We start from the raw sequence: 16,722 nt of genomic DNA on the forward strand, positions 1-16,722 counted from the left end.
GGTAATATTCAGCGCTGACCGGTTAAGTTTATAGTGGCCAAAGATAGGAATGCTATTTAGGCGGTCCGATTTGGCCACTAAACTTAGCTGGTGAATCGCTGAATATTTGCAGCTAAGAACATAAGAATAGCCATACTGGGTCAGACCTTTGGTCCATCTAGCCCAGTATCCTGTTTCCAACAGTGGCCAATGCAGGTCACAAGTACCTGACAGAAACCCAAATATAGTAACATAGTAGATGACGGCAGAAAAAGACCTGCATGGTCCATCCAGTCTGCCCAACAAGATAAACTCATATGTGCTACTTTTTGTGTATACCTTACCTTGATTTGTACCTGTCCTTTTCAGGGCACAGACCGTATAAGTCTGCCCAGCACTATCCCTGCCTCCCAACCACCAACCCCGCCTCCCACCACCGGTTCTGGCACAGACCGTATAAGTCTGCCCAGCACCATCCCCGCCTCCCAACCACCAGTCCCGCCTCCCACCACCGGCTCTGGCACAGACCGTATAAGTCTGCCCAGCACCATCCCCGCCTCCCGCCACTGGCTCTGCCACCCAATCTCGGCTAAGCTCCTTAGGATCCATTTCTTCTGAACAGGATTCCTTTATGTTTATCCCACGTGTGTTTGAATTCCATTACCGTTTTCATTTCCACCACCTCCCGCGGGAAGGCATTCCAAGCATCCACTACTCTCTCTGTGAAAAAATACTTCCTGACATTTTTCTTGAGTCTGCCCCCCTTCAATCTCATTTCATGTCCTCTCGTTCTACCGCCTTCGCATCTCCGGAAAAGGTTCGTTTGCGGATTAATAGTTGCAACATTCCATGTAGAACCCCAAAGAGTAGCAAGATGCCATTCAGAATCCCAAAGAGTAGCAACATTCCATGCTACCAATCCCAGGGCAAGCAGTGGCTTCCCCATGTCTGTCTCAATAGCAGACTATGAACTTTTTCTCCAGGAACTTGTCCAAACCTTTTTTAAACCCAGATACGCTAACCACTGTTACCACATCCTCTGGCAAAGAGTTCCAGAGCTTAACTATTCGTTGAATGAAAAAAATATTTTCTCCTATTTGTTCTAAAAGTATTTCCATGTAACTTCCTTGAGTGTCCGTCATGTCAACACAAGTGGTGTCCTCGGGCTGCGCGGGGTCCCGTCAACACACACACTTGACTGGCACTGCCTGAGCCATGTGTGTGTAGTCCTCTCTGGGTTTGTTCAGAGAGCGGTGGTTGCAGGCTCCTTAATTGCTTTGCTTCCATGCACCTGTTTCTGCTCTCTCTCTCTGCCTGGCTTCCAGGCTCCTTGATTGCTTTGCTTCCACCCACCTGGATCTGCTCTTCCTCTGCCTGGCTTCCCTTGCTTCTCTCCTATTGGTCTTCCGGTTCCTCCATCCCCTGCTCTTGTCCTATGGCTGTGCCCCTTCTTCCTGCTGATGTCAGATGCCAGCACTTTATCAGCTGAGCTCTCCCTGCACTCTATGCTTCGGCTTCTACTTTGGTAGGTATTCCTAACTCTGTAGTCTGCTTCTTATCTACTGATCCCTTGTTGCTCACTTTGCCTGTACCTGGATTACCCTTCTGCCTGCCATCTGCCCACTGACTTTCGCCTGCATCTGGATTAGTTTCTTGCCTGCAGCCTGTCTACTGACTTTCGCCTATACCTGGATTACTCTCTTGCCTGCTGCCTGCCTACTGATTTGCCTGTACCTGGATTACTCTCTTGCCTGCCGCCTGCCTACTGACTGTCATTTGTACCTGGATTACTCTCTTGACCAGCTGCCTGCCTGGCTGATACATTCATCACCCCACTTCCAGCTCCGTCCCGTAAGTCCTGCAGGCCACCCGCACCTAAGGGCTCAACCTCTGGGGAACGGCGGCCAGCGCAGGTGAAACCTGGGGTTTTCCAGCCGCCAAGCAGGACCTGGTCCGAGTACCGGGCTCAGCAGCGCTCTACTTGATACAAGAACTCACAAGTCTGACAGTGTTCCCTAGTCTTTGTGCTTTTGGAATGAGTAAAAAATTGATTCACTTCTATTCGTTCTATCACTGGTTATCTGCTATGCACTAATATTCAGCAGAGATAACCGGCTATCCTGCGCTGAATATTAGTGCTTAGTCAGCTATAGGGCCCTTTTACAAAGGCACGATGAAACATGGCCTGCGATAGTGTTGGTTCATGTTTTGGGCGCGCACAGAATCATTTTTCAGCGCACCTGTAAAAAATGCCTTTTAAAATTTTTGCTGAAAATGGACGTGCGGAAAATTGAAAATTGTCGCGCGTCCATTTTGGGTCTGAGACCTTACCGCCAGCCATTGACCTAGTGGTAAGGTCTCATGCGGTAACCGGGCGGTAATGGTCTACGCACATAAAATGCTGATTACCACCCAATTAGCGCCCGCGTGCGGACACATGTCAAAAACGAAATTACCGCAAAGGCCACGAGGTAGCCGGGCAGTAATTAAAAATTGACGCGCATTGGTGCCTACGTGGCTTAGTAAAAGGGCCCCAATGTGCTGTTTTTAACTGGTTAGGAATGGCTCCTGGCCAGTTAAACAGCGCTGAATATTGGCCAGACAACATCAACTGGCTGACCTTTATCCACATTGCAAGACCCTCAGTCGTCCTGTATGCTGTTCCTCCCAGGAACCAAGAAACAGTGAGAGAAGTCAACACACATAACAAACAGTTAATTCAAAATCTTTAATGATTAACCAATTAAAATTAAAAACCCAACATAGTGACACATGGCCATGTTAGGTTTTTTTTTCATTTTTTAATTGGTTAATTATTAAAGATTTTTAATTAACTGCTCTTGTGTATGTTGACCTGCCTTGTTGTTTCTTGGTTCCTGGATGTCATATGCAAGGTGGTGCCTCCCAGGACCATACCAAGTCTGAGCAGAGAGGAGGTCGTGCAGACCATCCGGTTACAGAATTCCCCTTCCTGAGATGGCTGCAGTGGTACTGCTTGTTCTCATATAAATCAGAGATCCATAGGGAATGTGTGGTGGATATTGTGGTGTGCTGTGTGGGAAGCAGTGTGTGTTGGGATTCTTGGAACATGACCCCTAGTCAGGGGTGTAGCTAGGTGGGGCCACGGGGGCATGGGCCCCCACAGATTTAGCCCTGGCCCCCTCTACTTTTGACCCCCCACTGCCGACCCTCCCCCACCACCACCCAAAGTCTTCTTCAGCGCCGGTCTCTAGCATGTTCGCTGATCTGTTTCTGTGAGTCCTGACATCCTGCAGTCATGTCCTGCATGTAGACCCCCGCCAGCAAAGGTACCTGGTGGCGGCAGGGAAGGGTCGGTGGCGGGGATGTGTGTCAAACGTGGCAGGGGAGCGGCGGCGGGGGAGGGGGGAGGTCGAAAGTGGCAGGGGAGGGTCGGCGGCTGGAGGAGGCGGGCTAAAATATGCCCCCCCACCTCGGGCTCTAGACCCCCCCCTCCCACCGGTCTGGCTATGCCCCTGCCCCTAGTAATAGTACTGCAAGACTAGTGCTAGGGGTCAACAGCACCATTCTGGATCTCAGCATCGATGAAGACAGGAGTGACTGGACCTGGGGTGCAGGGCTTCTGGGTGGAGATTCACACTTTGGGGTTGGGTGGGGGGTTTGGTTGAAGTGCACTATTTGGGGGGCCTTGATAGAAGGGGCCACAATTGGATCTTTCTGTTGGTGGTGGTGGGGGGGGGGGGGGGGGGGGCGGTGGACGCTCTGGTGCTAACAGTTCTTTAACATTGCCAGTCCTTTTAAGAAAGGCCCAGAAGCATCGGGCCTTGGCTTGGTGGCTCGATGCTCCCAAGCCAGTGGAATAATACTGCTTGTGAGATACTAAGATATCTGCCATGACAAATCAAGCTCTTGTAAAAGTCTGACTTTTAGCGCACCTTGATAACGTCCCCCTTAGTGATTTAAATGGTCCTATACTATCAATATATTTTCAAAAATACAGGTAAGCCAAATATGTATTTGTCAGCCACTGGTGAACGCATAATTATCTTTAAATATCAGCCCACTTATTATCATCCATTAGAAATATACACTTGCTATTACACATTCAGTGCTTGAGTGTGCTAAATCAATTCAATGCATTGTAACTGACAATTAAACGAGCATTTGTTAAAAAGTTCAAATGTCTTTTAATTCTTATTAAAATGAAAGTGTAAAATGAACTAAAAAATGACTGAAAATCAGGGAAAAAGTCCAAAAACAACCCAAAAGACTGATAATTTCTTCCTTGCAGACATCCATCTTTTTTTCTTCCTCTTCCACTGAATCTAAAAATGGGGTTCCCCATATCTCAATGGTTATCACTTTTCTCACATTTATCCTATTTTAATTTGAGAATATGTCCTCTGGTTTTAGGTCCCGGTTATCTGCATTTAACATTGGTAAAATCTTCCATTTGGCTGTGACCAACAGGAAAGTCGGCAATTCGTCTTTTATGGCCCCTTCTACTAAGCAGCTTGAAAAGGTGCCCTGCGGTGCTGTTGGTGTGCGGGCTTGCCAAGCACTGAGGCCCCCCTTTTACCACTGCCCGGAAAAAGGAAATTCTGGGCGGGGGACGGAAATGGCCGTGCGGTAAGTGAAACACTTGCCGCATAGCCATTTCTCAGGGGAGCCCTTACTACCACCTATTACCACTGGGTAAGCCCCTGGCACAAAACATGTTTTAAATATCTGACGCACTGCCACCTGGCTCCTGCAGATTGGCGAGTGGCAGAGCGGCAGAATGGGTACCGTCACTTTGTAAAACAACCCCTTAATGAATAAATACCATTAATTCAAACCTAAAGATATATATAGAGGTTATCTCCTTGTAAATCAAACTCAAATATAGAAAATAAGGGGATATCAAATAAAGAAGCTTAGCTGAAACTGGGTGGCGGAGCAGGTGGGGGGAAGAGGGGGTGGTGATTGGGAAGCAAGGATAGGGGAGGGCAGACATACAGTCTGTACCAGAGCCGGTGATGGGAGGCGGGACTGGTGGTTGGGAGGCGGGAAATACTGCTGGGCAGACTTATATGGTCTGTGCCCTGAAAAGGACAGGTACAAATTCAATTCAAGGTAAGGTATACACATATGAGTTTGTCTTGGGCAGACTGGATGGACCATGCAGGTCTTTTTCTGCCGTCATCTACTATGTTACTATGTGTCCGACTGTAGGAAAAGACTTCAATATTATTATGGAGGAAAAGGCCTCGAGAAGCCCCCAGCCTAAGTAGGACTGGACTTCGGGGACTGGACTTCCTCATCATCGGCCAAAAAACCTTGTCTTCTTACAATTGACCAGTGCGGAGGTTAACATGCGGACCACAGAACCCTGAGGCAGGTTTCTGAAATGGCGGCCATCGTAGATCGTGGTCGTGGTGCAAGAAAGACCCGCACAAGCAAAAACAATTCATGAAAGCTAAGTAACTTTGCTAATTAACCTATTATAACAGACAAGTCATAAAGAAAAGAGGTTTTTTGGCCGATGATGAGGAAGTCCAGTCCCCGAAGCTAATACTTAGGCTGGGGGGCTTCTCGAGGCCTTTTCCTCAATAATAATATTGAAGTCTTTTCCTACGTCGGATGCATAGATGCTCTTTATTTGATAGCCCCTTATTTTCTATATTTAAATACCATTAATTGCCATTCCCATCCCTCAGTTCTCATCACATTCTACTGGTGATGACTGGCCTGCATTCTACTAGGCTGTTTATTTGCTGCTGTGTCAACCTTTGGTCTGCAGCTTCGTGCTTGTTTAGAAATCAAAGGTGGTACAGATATTCTCAAAGGAGTGAGCAGTCTACAGGACGTTTTCCCCTTAGATGCAGGCTGAATTTGCCATTGCTAAGCAGATTTATATGGATTAGCCCCAATCCATTTTTTATCAATAGGTGTAGAGAGCTTGTACTTGCTCCCAAGAGAAAAGGGCACAGGGCTATAACCTGTGATTGTACCCCTCACTTACAGCCCTCTGAAAGGAGCTTTATTGGCTCCTAGTCTCAGCTTTCAAAAGCAAACCTATGACTGAAAACTAAAGTAAAGTCAAATGTAAGCAAGAGATATTTTTTCAGTTGACCAGCAGGCTGTGGTGAACCGTTGTGAAAAACATGTCATTTTCACATCAGAAAAACAGTAAGTCAGGATGTCTGTATTAAAAGGCGCTTCCAAGCCTTTATGTAACAGGAGTTTGGAACCAGTCCTAATAATGTGCAAATGCCCCGACACAAATGTACACCTGCTCGTTGAAGAGTGGAAGAAACGACTGGTGAAAACGAACTCATTAAAAGAGGAGTGTTTTTCATATGGACTCTCCAGCAGACAGAGTTCTGGAAACAGTTGCAATTCTGCTCATCTAACTGGCTCAATCTAGCTCTTAATATTTTCTAATTTTTAAAAAATCTATGGACGTAGCTTTTAGTTTCTCCACAGTTCTTCCAACAGAAGCCAGAACCACCCAACATTGGACAGACTCCTTGACTGTGTCTAGGGAAAGGTAAGGTCCATTGGGTTTAGCACCTCCAATAATTTTGCAAGGTTCGCTCCTATGATTTCAGACAATGTCTTAGGAGTCACGTATCACCTTATTATCAATTATGGTCATTTTCAGTATTTTCCTGTCCTACTTTCACCCATTTCTGGGCATTGAAGGTTGGGCAATCATGGGCCCACCACAGTGCTTGTGAGTTCTTATGACAAAATACTTCAGATTTTGGCATTGCCCTTCGCAATCCACAGGATCAGCTCTTTCCCAGTAATCCCCCATCTGGGGCTTGTCTGACCTTGCTTAGTTTCTGAAATCCGGTGAGCCCTTACGCTTTAAGGCCTGTGAGGCTGAGAAATGACATTACCACTCTTCTGAAAATGAAGACCCTTTATGAGATGGGGCCAACATTCAGACGGTGGGAGTTAGACCGGCTAACACCTGCGGTTGGCTCTGAGCCTGGATATTCAATACCAGGCCGTTTCCGGTGACTGACATTGAATATTGGGTTAATTTTGGGTGGTTTAAAGATAACCAGCTAAGTTGATATTCAGACTTAGCCGGTTATACTGGCCAAAGATATCCCACATTTTCACGTGGTCACTAAACTGGCTTTAAAAATCAGCGGATAGCCGGTTATATCAGGTAATATTCAGACTTAGTCAGTTTTACCAGCCAAAGCTATCCCAAATATGGCCGCTAAACTGGCTTTAAAAATCAGCGGATAGCCAGTTATATCAGGTGATATAACCCAGTTGTGTACCAAGGAGGGAGGGGGGCAGGGGGTGGTCCTCCCCGGGTGCACGCCGCTGGGGGGTGCCACGCACCTGTTGGCCGAGTCCGCTTCCTGTTCCGGGGCAGAGGGAGCAGCAGGGAGGGAACGAGCGGACTCAGCCAACAGGCGCACGGCAACCCCCCAGTAGGTAAAAATGCACCCGGGGGGAGAGTATAATTTCGCCGGGGGGGGGGGGGGGCAGCGCTGCACCCGGGGGGGGGGGGGGGTGCATCGGCGATCCGCCCCGGGTGTCAGGCAGCCTAGGAACGCCACTGATATAACCGACTATCTGCTTGCTGCTAACTGGGGATGTGATAGCTGGTATCCCCCACTGAATATTGGCAGATAGCCGGTTAAGTGCTATTTAATCAGCAGCCGCTCTGGCCTGTTAAATAGTGCTAAATATCGGAAGGATAGTCTTTAGTTCAGTTAATTTATATTCTCTTTCCCGAAGACTTACCGCGCAGCCAAAAGGCCCCTGCATGGAGATCTTTGTACAAGACAGCATGAGGTTTCCTGGAGGTGACGATTTGATAGTAGAGCATCCAGCAGCTGGCAAAGACCATCAGGATGGACAGAAAGATTTGAACATGCCAGTATGTAATGGCTTTCTTGTTAAAAATACTGCTGCTAATAAGGGCCGTCCCCAGGAACACCACATTCATGGCCAGTAGCCCTGAGAAAAGCTGTCCAGACTTTTGAGCCTGCCTGTCCCTCATGATGTGTGAGGAGCATTTTCTGGACAGCCAGGACTTCTCATAGCGGATCTTCTGTGCTTCAGTTGACATTGAACGTTCAGTGTCCTGGCTAGGTCGCCTGCGTCGTCCAGCTTCCTCATCAGCCATGTTCCAAAAACCTCTCTACCTCCTGATCTGATTCAGCACAATTTTAAAGCCTTGAAAAATGACCACGGCAATTCACTGCAAGGCAGCCTTAATTTCCAAGTCTGAAAAAGAAAGAGAGGAAAAAATACATTACTTAGCTCCAACTCTTGAAGAATGGGAATTAGAGATCATTGAAGTTATCCTGTACCATGCTCAAGGTGGGTGATGCAGTTCTAGAGGTGCCTTTAATGTACTTAATACTTAAATTACGAAGTGTCTCAGCTGGTGACATACTACTAATTTTAGCGGGGGGTCTTCCCCACTACTGGTTGTTTTCACCACCCTTCTCCACTCTTCAATTTCATAAAGAAATTTAACAAAGTGCTCCCAAGTCACCACCCTGCAGAACATATCACTGGTGTTGGTGTGGAATAGTTCTACTCAAGTCCGCACATGGAAATTTAATTCTATAAATAGGTGCTACTTTTGCACACCAGTTACACGTGTAAATGTTTAGAATTCTAGCACATAAGTGCATATGCACACACACACCTATAAGCCAGCATGCCACCTAAGTACTATTCTGTATCTATGCACATATGTTCGATAGCTCATAGTTTGAGGTGGGCATACACATGTGTGCATTGGGGCAGAGTGTGAGCAGGGTGCACAGTTATGCATGTAACTTACGTGCGTATCACCAGAACTTAGGTGCAAATACTTACATCATTTCTATGGCTGGCGTACGTGCTTCTGCCTAAATGCATCCCCGTGTATATATCCCATTAAGCCAGTGTTCTATAAAGGAAAGTAGGCAGCTGTACACAGACTCACTGTTATACAATTGCCCTCAAGGTGACTTCTCTATTATGCTCCTGGATTTCTAGAGCATTTACACATTTTTCGATAGATTCATCCTACCCCTACAATCAGCAGAGAGATAGAAGCTGGGGATATAAGTACATAAGTAATGCCACACTGGGAAAAGACCAAAGGTCCATCGAGCCCAGCATCCTGTCGACGACAACGGCCAATCCAGGCCAAGGGCACCTGGCGAGCTTCCCAAACGTACAAACATTCTATACATGTTATTCCTGGAATTGTGGATTTTTCCGAAGTCCATTTAGTAGTGGTTTATGGACTTGTCCTTTAGAAAACAGTCTAACCCCTTTTTAAACTCTGCTAAGCTAACCGCCTTCACCACGTTCTCCGGCAACGACTTCCAGAGTTTAATTATGCATTGGGTGAAGAAACATTTTCTCCGATTTGGCTTAAATTTACTACACTGTAGTTTCATCGCATGCGTCCTAGTATTTTTGGAAAGCGTGAACAGACGCTTCACCTCCACCTGTTCCACTCCACTCAATATTTTATATACCTCTATCATGTCTCCCCTCAGCCGTCTCTTCTCCAAGCTGAAAAGCCCTAGCCTCCTTAGTCTTTCTTCATAGGGAAGTCGTCCCATCCCCGCTATCATTTTAGTCGCCCTTCGCTGCACCTTTTCCAATTCTACTATATCTTTCTTGAGATGCGGCGACCAGAATTGAACACAATACTCAAGGTGCGGTCGCACCATGGAGCGATACAACGGCATTATAACATCCTCACACCTGTTTTCCATACCTTTTCTAATAATACCCAACATTTTATTTGCTTTCCTAGCTGCAGCAGCACACTGAGCAGAAGGTTTCAGTGTATTATCGACGACGACACCCAGATCCCTTTCTTGGTCCATAACTCCTAACGTGGAACCTTGCATGACATAGCTATAATTCGGGTTCTTTTTTCCCACATGTATCACCTTGCACTTGCTCACATTAAACGTCATCTGCCATTTAGCCTCATTTATTTTGCCCTTTGCCTGATTCATTCATCCTTCTGGAATGATGAGGGTTTAGCATAGATTCTATAATAGTGCTGGGATAGTGCTGGGCAGACTTATACGGTCTGTGCCAGAGCCGGTGGTGGGAGGCAGGGATAGTGTTGGGCAGACTTATACGGTCTGTGCCAGAGCCGGTGGTTGGGAGGCGGGGATAGTGCTGGGCAGACTTATACGGTCTGTGCCAGAGCCGGTGGTGGGAGGCGGGGATAGTGCTGGGCAGACTTATACGGTCTGTGCCAGAGCCGGTGGTTGGAAGGCGGGAATAGTGCTGGGCAGACTTATACGGTCTGTGCCAGAGCTGGTGGTGGGAGACAGGGAGATAGTGCTGGGCAGACTTATACGGTCTGTGCCAGAGCCGGTGGTGGGAGGCGGGGATAGTGCTGGGCAGACTTATACGGTCTGTGCCTTGAAGAGCATAGGTACAAATCAAAGTAGGGTATACACAAATGTAGCACACATGAGTTGTCTTGTTGGGCAGACTGGATGGACCGTGCAGGTCTTTTTCTGCCGTCATCTACTATGTTACTATGTTACTATAATAGTAATTGCACATGCAATCAGTGTTATAGAACACTAGCGTAAGTCTGCATTTACGCATCTAATTTTAGGTGCAAACACTTATGCCACCAAATGGCTGGTGCTAATGCTCAGACCTAACTGTTTCAACTTGAAAGGACCTATCAATATCGATGTGGGGACTTACTTTAAACTATGCTTTAATTATGTCCCAAACATCCACAATTTTATATATTCCACAGTCCTTTTCTTTTACATTTTTTTTTTTAAAACGGGGATCATCAGAATAATCAACAGCATTTCCCATTTGGGCACAGCGTCCCATATAATTATGGCGCTGTGTACATCGTCATAGATCTACCCGATATTTTCAAATGTTTTTGTTTTTACTATCTTCAACACTCTTTCCAAAAAGCATATAACTTATAGCTTTTAAACTACAATTAGTTGTACTTAACGTTGGCAGCAATTGTACCACCGAGTCAAACCTCTGCCAACGTTAAGTACAGCTAATTGTAGTTTAAGAGCTGTAAGTTATATGCTTTTTGGAATGAGTGTTGAAGATAGTAAAAACAAAAAAAAAAAAAAATGAAAATATCGGGTAGGCAGTTATAAACCATGCTTGTAACTGCTGATTACACCCCCTGACCCACCCATGCCCCCCCCCCCCAGGTCTACACTCTGCTTGCAGTTGTGCGCTATGGATTTTACCACATTTATTTATTTTTATTTATTTTATTGCATTTGTATCCCACATTTTCCCACCTTTTTGCGGGCTCAGTGTGGCTTACAAGAAGTTGTGAGTGATAGAAATACAATTTGTTATTACTCGGTTATGGATTACATTGTGAGGAGTTATGCGAGACAAACTCAGAGTATCATTAAGGAATATAACAATGGAAAAGAGCAGTGAAACATTGGGGGAAACAATGGGAAACTAAAAGGGGCAGTACATAACAACAAGAAAGCATATGGTATACATTTTCTGTGAGTAGAGGTATGAGTGTGGTGAGATTACAGGGGATGAGAATTCAGAGTGGCTGTATTGATGCATTATTGGACCGTGGGTGTGGGCTTTATGTGTTTTGGTTCTTTCCGTAAGTTTTCTCAAAAAGATGGGTCTTCAATAGTTTGCGGAAGGTGGCTTGCTCGTAGGTCGTTTTCAGGTTGTGCGGCAGTGAATTCCATGGGTTATAGAATACTGACTAGGGGCTGGTACATGTGTAATAGCTAATTACCACCAATTAGTACCAGTTAGTACTCCTTCCTTGTATGTATATACAGAGGCTTTTCAGCAGGTCTGTTTACGCTTTTTACAGACTCCTGCCCATGCCTGTCCCAGAGAATAATATCCCAAAGGCTGTGCTCTTCTCACTTTCTAGGTCCAGACCCTCTGTGACCTGACCTCCTTCCAAGTTGACCTTTGTGTTGGCTCACCCAAGATTTGGGATGGGCACTCCCTGGCTCCAATCCCATGCTCCCGAGCTGGGTCTCTCCTCTGCCCACCCGTAGCTCTCTTTTTACAATTTGTTTTTACTAATTTTACAATTGCCACTTTGCTGAGCCACTTTAGACTGCCCCAGTTTGACTGCCCCTACTTGACTGACTGTACATTTGTCCTTTAGATTGTAAGCTCCTTGAGCAGGGACTGGCCTTCTATGTTAAATTGTACAGCGCTGCGTAACCCTAGTAGCACTTTAGAAATGTTAAGTAGTAGTAGTAGTAGTAGTTCACACTAATTATTGCTTGTTGATGCCAATTAGCAGCTCATTAGTTGATTAAGTTATGTGCATAACTGATCCTGTTCTATAAATGACACACACGACTTTGCATGCTGGTCGCAAAATTGGGAGTGCAACTTTGTAGAATTAAGGGGCTAGTGTTTTTAAAATGTTGGCAAGTGAGTCTTCAGTCACTCCCACTGTGATGTGTTTGATTCATAACTCATTCCAAAAGTACAAAGACCAGGGGACACTCAATGAAATGACTTGAAAATACTTTTAAAAGAAATAGGAGGAAATATTTTTTTCACTCAACAAATAAAGCTCTGGAACTTGTTGCCAGAGGATGTGGTAACAGCGATTAGAGTATCTGGGTTTAAACAAAGATTGGACAAGTTCCTGCAGGAGAAGTCCATAGTCTACTATTGAGACAGACATGGGGAAGCCGCTGCTTGCCCTGGGATTGGTAGCATGGAATGTTGCTACTAATTGAGATTCTGAATGGAATCTTGCTACTCTTTGAAATTCTACATGGAATGTTGCCACAATTTGGTTTTCTACCAGGTACTTGTGACCTGGGTTGGCCACTGTTGGAAACAGGATACTGGGCTAGATGGACCATTGGTCTGACCCAGTATAGCTATTCTTATGCTCATGTAGGTTGCCGTTGTGCTTATGGTCATGACAATACCATGCAACTAGGCACAGATATTTGGGCACCGTTCAATGATGTGCACCCAATTAAATTGGCTAAGGTGCCAATAATTGGGTGCTAATTAGTACTAATCAGCACTAATTTGGAATTGGGTGCACATTTTGCTATTATACTATTCTATAGCAATGTGTGCCTAAATCTTATAGTGCACAACCCAAAAGGGGGCGGCGTGGTCATGGGCAGTTCATGAGTGGGTTGTTCGCAGTATTATAGAATACCAGAGATGTTCACCCAAATTGGGCATGAGGAATTACTCCTGGTTGTAGCAGGTGTAAGTCCTGGTGTCCGAACTTGGTTGCCGAAATTGGCACTCAGTGCTCATCTTTGAGTGTCCAACATAGAATTGCATTGAGCGCCAATTTTTTTCAGTATCAGTTTTGGAGCACCATTTACCGAATCTAGCCTTAAATATCTATAAACTTGCCACAACCTTTTCCTACCCAAAACACGTGCAGACCTCACCCCCTTGCCATTTGCATCCATTGTAGTTTGAGATGTACATATTCTGGCTTTGTTAAATGGGGGCTTTTCTTTTTAATGCAAGATATACATTTAAGTGCTGGTTTATGCGAGTGTGAATGCTTTTTCTAAAATGACCGCCAATGTGTTGTAAAATCACCCTGGTTTAGGGCAATATGTGAAACAGTAAAAAAGTAATAATGACAAAAATATTCTCTCATATGCTATGAAATTTAGTGGTAAACACAGAAAGAAGCAGCTGAGTTGTGGTGAAGATGCAGCTATAAATTTCATTCTTATACCACAGAGCCTGTCTATTATAGAAAACTAGTAAAAAAGGCCCGTTTCTGACACAAATGAAATGGGTGCTAGCAAGGTTTTCCTCGTCTCCCCTGCAGCCACCCATGTCCAGCGACCCTCCTCTCCCACTGCGCCCCTGCAGCCACCCATGTCCAGCGAACCTCCTCTCTCCCCTGCCCCCCTCCTGCCACCCATGTCCAGCGACCCTCCTCTCTCCCCTGCCCCCCCTGCAGCCACCCATGTCCAGTGACCCTCATCTCTACCTTGCCCCCCCTCTAGCCACCCATGTCCAGCAACCCTCCTCTCTCCCCTGCCCCCCCTCCAGCCACCCATGTCCAGCAACCCTCCTCTGGACATGGATCAGCTGTGAGGCATGTTTTTTTTTTCCCCGGGTTCTGAAGTTGACATCATAATGGCTACGGTGATGTCAGCCTGATCTACGGAGCCTAGCAGACCAACTCGGAATGAGCCACGGTCCCAGGCAAGTCAGAACGTTGGAGGTGAGAATTATTATATAGGATATAGTGTGGTCCCTGTACCCATAATGCAGAGAAATTTTTAAGTTTTGCTGTCTAGGCTAACTCTAAGGAAAGTCAACGACATTGAAGACAAACAACAGAATCATTTGTACAGCAGAAATAGGCAGTGTTATTGTTACCTGACTTCATAGCAGTAGAAATCTTAAGACAGCTAGACCTACAAAATTCTGGTTCTCTACACTCCAATCAAAATTATTCTAATAAAGACACAGAGGAAAGGGGATATTTTTCTTCTGATAAACTCTCCGGTGTATTCACCATTTGTTCCTGTCTCTCAATGATTAGGAAAAGAAGGTTAGCCGATGAATGCCCAAGAGAAAAGAAGTCTCTCACCTGTCTCTCAGAAAGTGGCCAGCTGCTGCGCGAGATAGCAGAGGAGAAAGTGAACAGTGCTTTTTGACACATTGATTTTTCTCTGCACTTTCACGTATTAATGTCATTATATAAATTACCTGAACAAACAGCTCATTAGTTCTGGAGTCAGCCAATAACACTGCTCCTGTTATGGAAGGGATGGTCCAGCCAACCAACCTCTGGGCTGACTCTCAACATAGGATAAGGGAGATTGGCAATAGGTAACCACAAGCCTCAGTGACTAAGGGTTTGATTCTTATGCAAGAAATGGTTTCACTCAGCAGCAGTCGCTGATAGCCCGACTCAGCACATGCTCTGCTCGGGCACAATCAATCACATGTTGGATTAATGTCCATGAATGGGGTTAATAACCAGCTAGAAAACTGTTATTGACTTAGCACACGTTAAGGATTTTCCTCGGTGTCACACTATTCCACAGAAAATGGTGGGATTTAAAAATGGACCGGCAGTAACCTCCTTCTCCATGTTACACTCTTTTTAACCTAGGAATGCATTAGGGACCTGATTTTGTAACAGGACATCTTTGCGAGATGTTCCAAAAGGCGCCTGCTTTAGACCTTACCGCTAAGTCAAGGGGTGGCGGTAAGGTCTCAGGCCCAAAATGGGCGCTCGCCAATTTTGATTCTGCTGCACGTCCATTTTCGGCCCCCCCCAAAAAGGCCTTTTTTGCAGGTGCGCTGAAAAATGAACCTACACTTGTCCAATACACGTGTCTACACCAACGCAGGCCACTTTTCAGCACACCTTAGTAAAAGGACCCCTAAGTACAAGAAATAATTGAGAGTTTTGGGATGAAAGACAGTAAGGCAGTAAGAGGCCCTTTTACGAAGCGGTGGTAGAACCAACGCGGGCTTACCGCACGCTATTCAAAGAGAATGGGCTGTGTTGGCATTAGTGCATGACAACCGCTAGTGTGGCTTAGTAAACAGTGGTTAAAGCCAAGTGTTACTGCATAAGCCACACTAGTGAGGGTGATGTATTGCTACTAGTGCAAGACCTTATATTTTAGCATCAACAGCGATCTTATGCAGAAAGTTCATCATGCCAAGCCACAAATATTGGACTGTGGTGAAGGGGATCATCTACCATCAGAAAGGAACCATGCATGTAAAACTATGACTTTCACAGAAATCTATTAGCAGTTACCTATTTCTGCTTACAGGAGGATGTACCTGTTGATCTAGTAGAAAAGATACCTCGGTAACACTTTCTTTTACCGAGGCAGAGGATGAAGCAGCTACACAAGCTAGTCAAACCCATTTCATTATTGATGTGTAAGATCTGAGCAACCTACAGAGATTCTGGAAGAAAGCGAGCTATTCAAACTGAAAAAGTCAGTCTCAGAACCAGACATACAAATCTGACATATCATTTTCTGAGAGAATCAATGGAACAAGGATTAATAGACCTACATGATAACAGATGTTCTTATAAGACCTCAACCAGGAGAGTGCCATCATAAAGTATTATATAAAATGAATTGAGATCCCCTTTTACTAAGGCGTGCTCACATTTTTAGGGTGCACTAAACGTTAGACACCAATACATTCCTATGGGTTTCTCTAATGTTTAGCGCACGCCAGGGGCGTAGCCAGACTTCGGCGGGAGGGGGGTCCAGAGCCCGAGGTGAGGGGGCACATTTTAGCCCCCCCTGGTGCCGCCGACCCCTCCGCCATTGCTGAACCCCCCGCCACCAACTTTGACCCCCCGCCATTGCCGAACCCCCCCGCCACCAACTTTGACCCCCCCTGCCGATGACCCTCTCGACCCCCCCTTCCGCCGCCAACCCGCTGTCGCCTACCTTTGCTGGCAGGGGACCCCAACCCCCGCCAGCCAAGCCGAGGTCCTCTTCTTCCCAATCCCGCGCAAGGCTTCGTACAACGTGCAGGATGTCGGACTAGAACGAAGCCTTGCGCGGGATTGGGAAGAAGAAGAGGACCTCGGCTGGCTGGGGTTGGGGTCCCCCGCCAGCAAAGGTAGGCGACAGCAGGTTGGCGACGGGAGGGGGGGTCGAGAGGGTCATCGGCAGGGGGTCCAGGGGCAAATCTACAGGGGCCCAGGCCCCCGTGGCCCCATACTGGCTACGCCACTGGCACACGCCCAATTTTAGCATGCGCTAAAAACATGAGCGCACCTTA

At 46.2% G+C, this 16,722-nt stretch overlaps 1 protein-coding gene across 1 annotated transcript in view; it reads right to left on the reverse strand.

The window, feature by feature from the left end:
- OTOP3 (otopetrin 3) overlaps positions 1-14,590 on the reverse strand; it is a 44,036-nt gene extending 29,446 nt beyond the window's left edge. The window contains exons 1-2 of the mRNA XM_030206963.1: positions 14,543-14,590; positions 7,714-8,199 (exon numbers count right to left, since the gene is read on the reverse strand). Of these exons, the coding sequence (XP_030062823.1) occupies positions 7,714-8,098 (385 nt within the window). The 5' untranslated portion in view covers positions 8,099-8,199; positions 14,543-14,590. The remainder of the gene's footprint in view (positions 1-7,713; positions 8,200-14,542) is intronic.
- Between the last annotated feature and the right edge of the window lie 2,132 nt (positions 14,591-16,722).

This window comes from Microcaecilia unicolor, chromosome 6 (genome assembly GCF_901765095.1).
Source record: "Microcaecilia unicolor chromosome 6, aMicUni1.1, whole genome shotgun sequence".
Classification (NCBI taxonomy): Eukaryota; Metazoa; Chordata; class Amphibia; order Gymnophiona; family Siphonopidae; genus Microcaecilia; species Microcaecilia unicolor.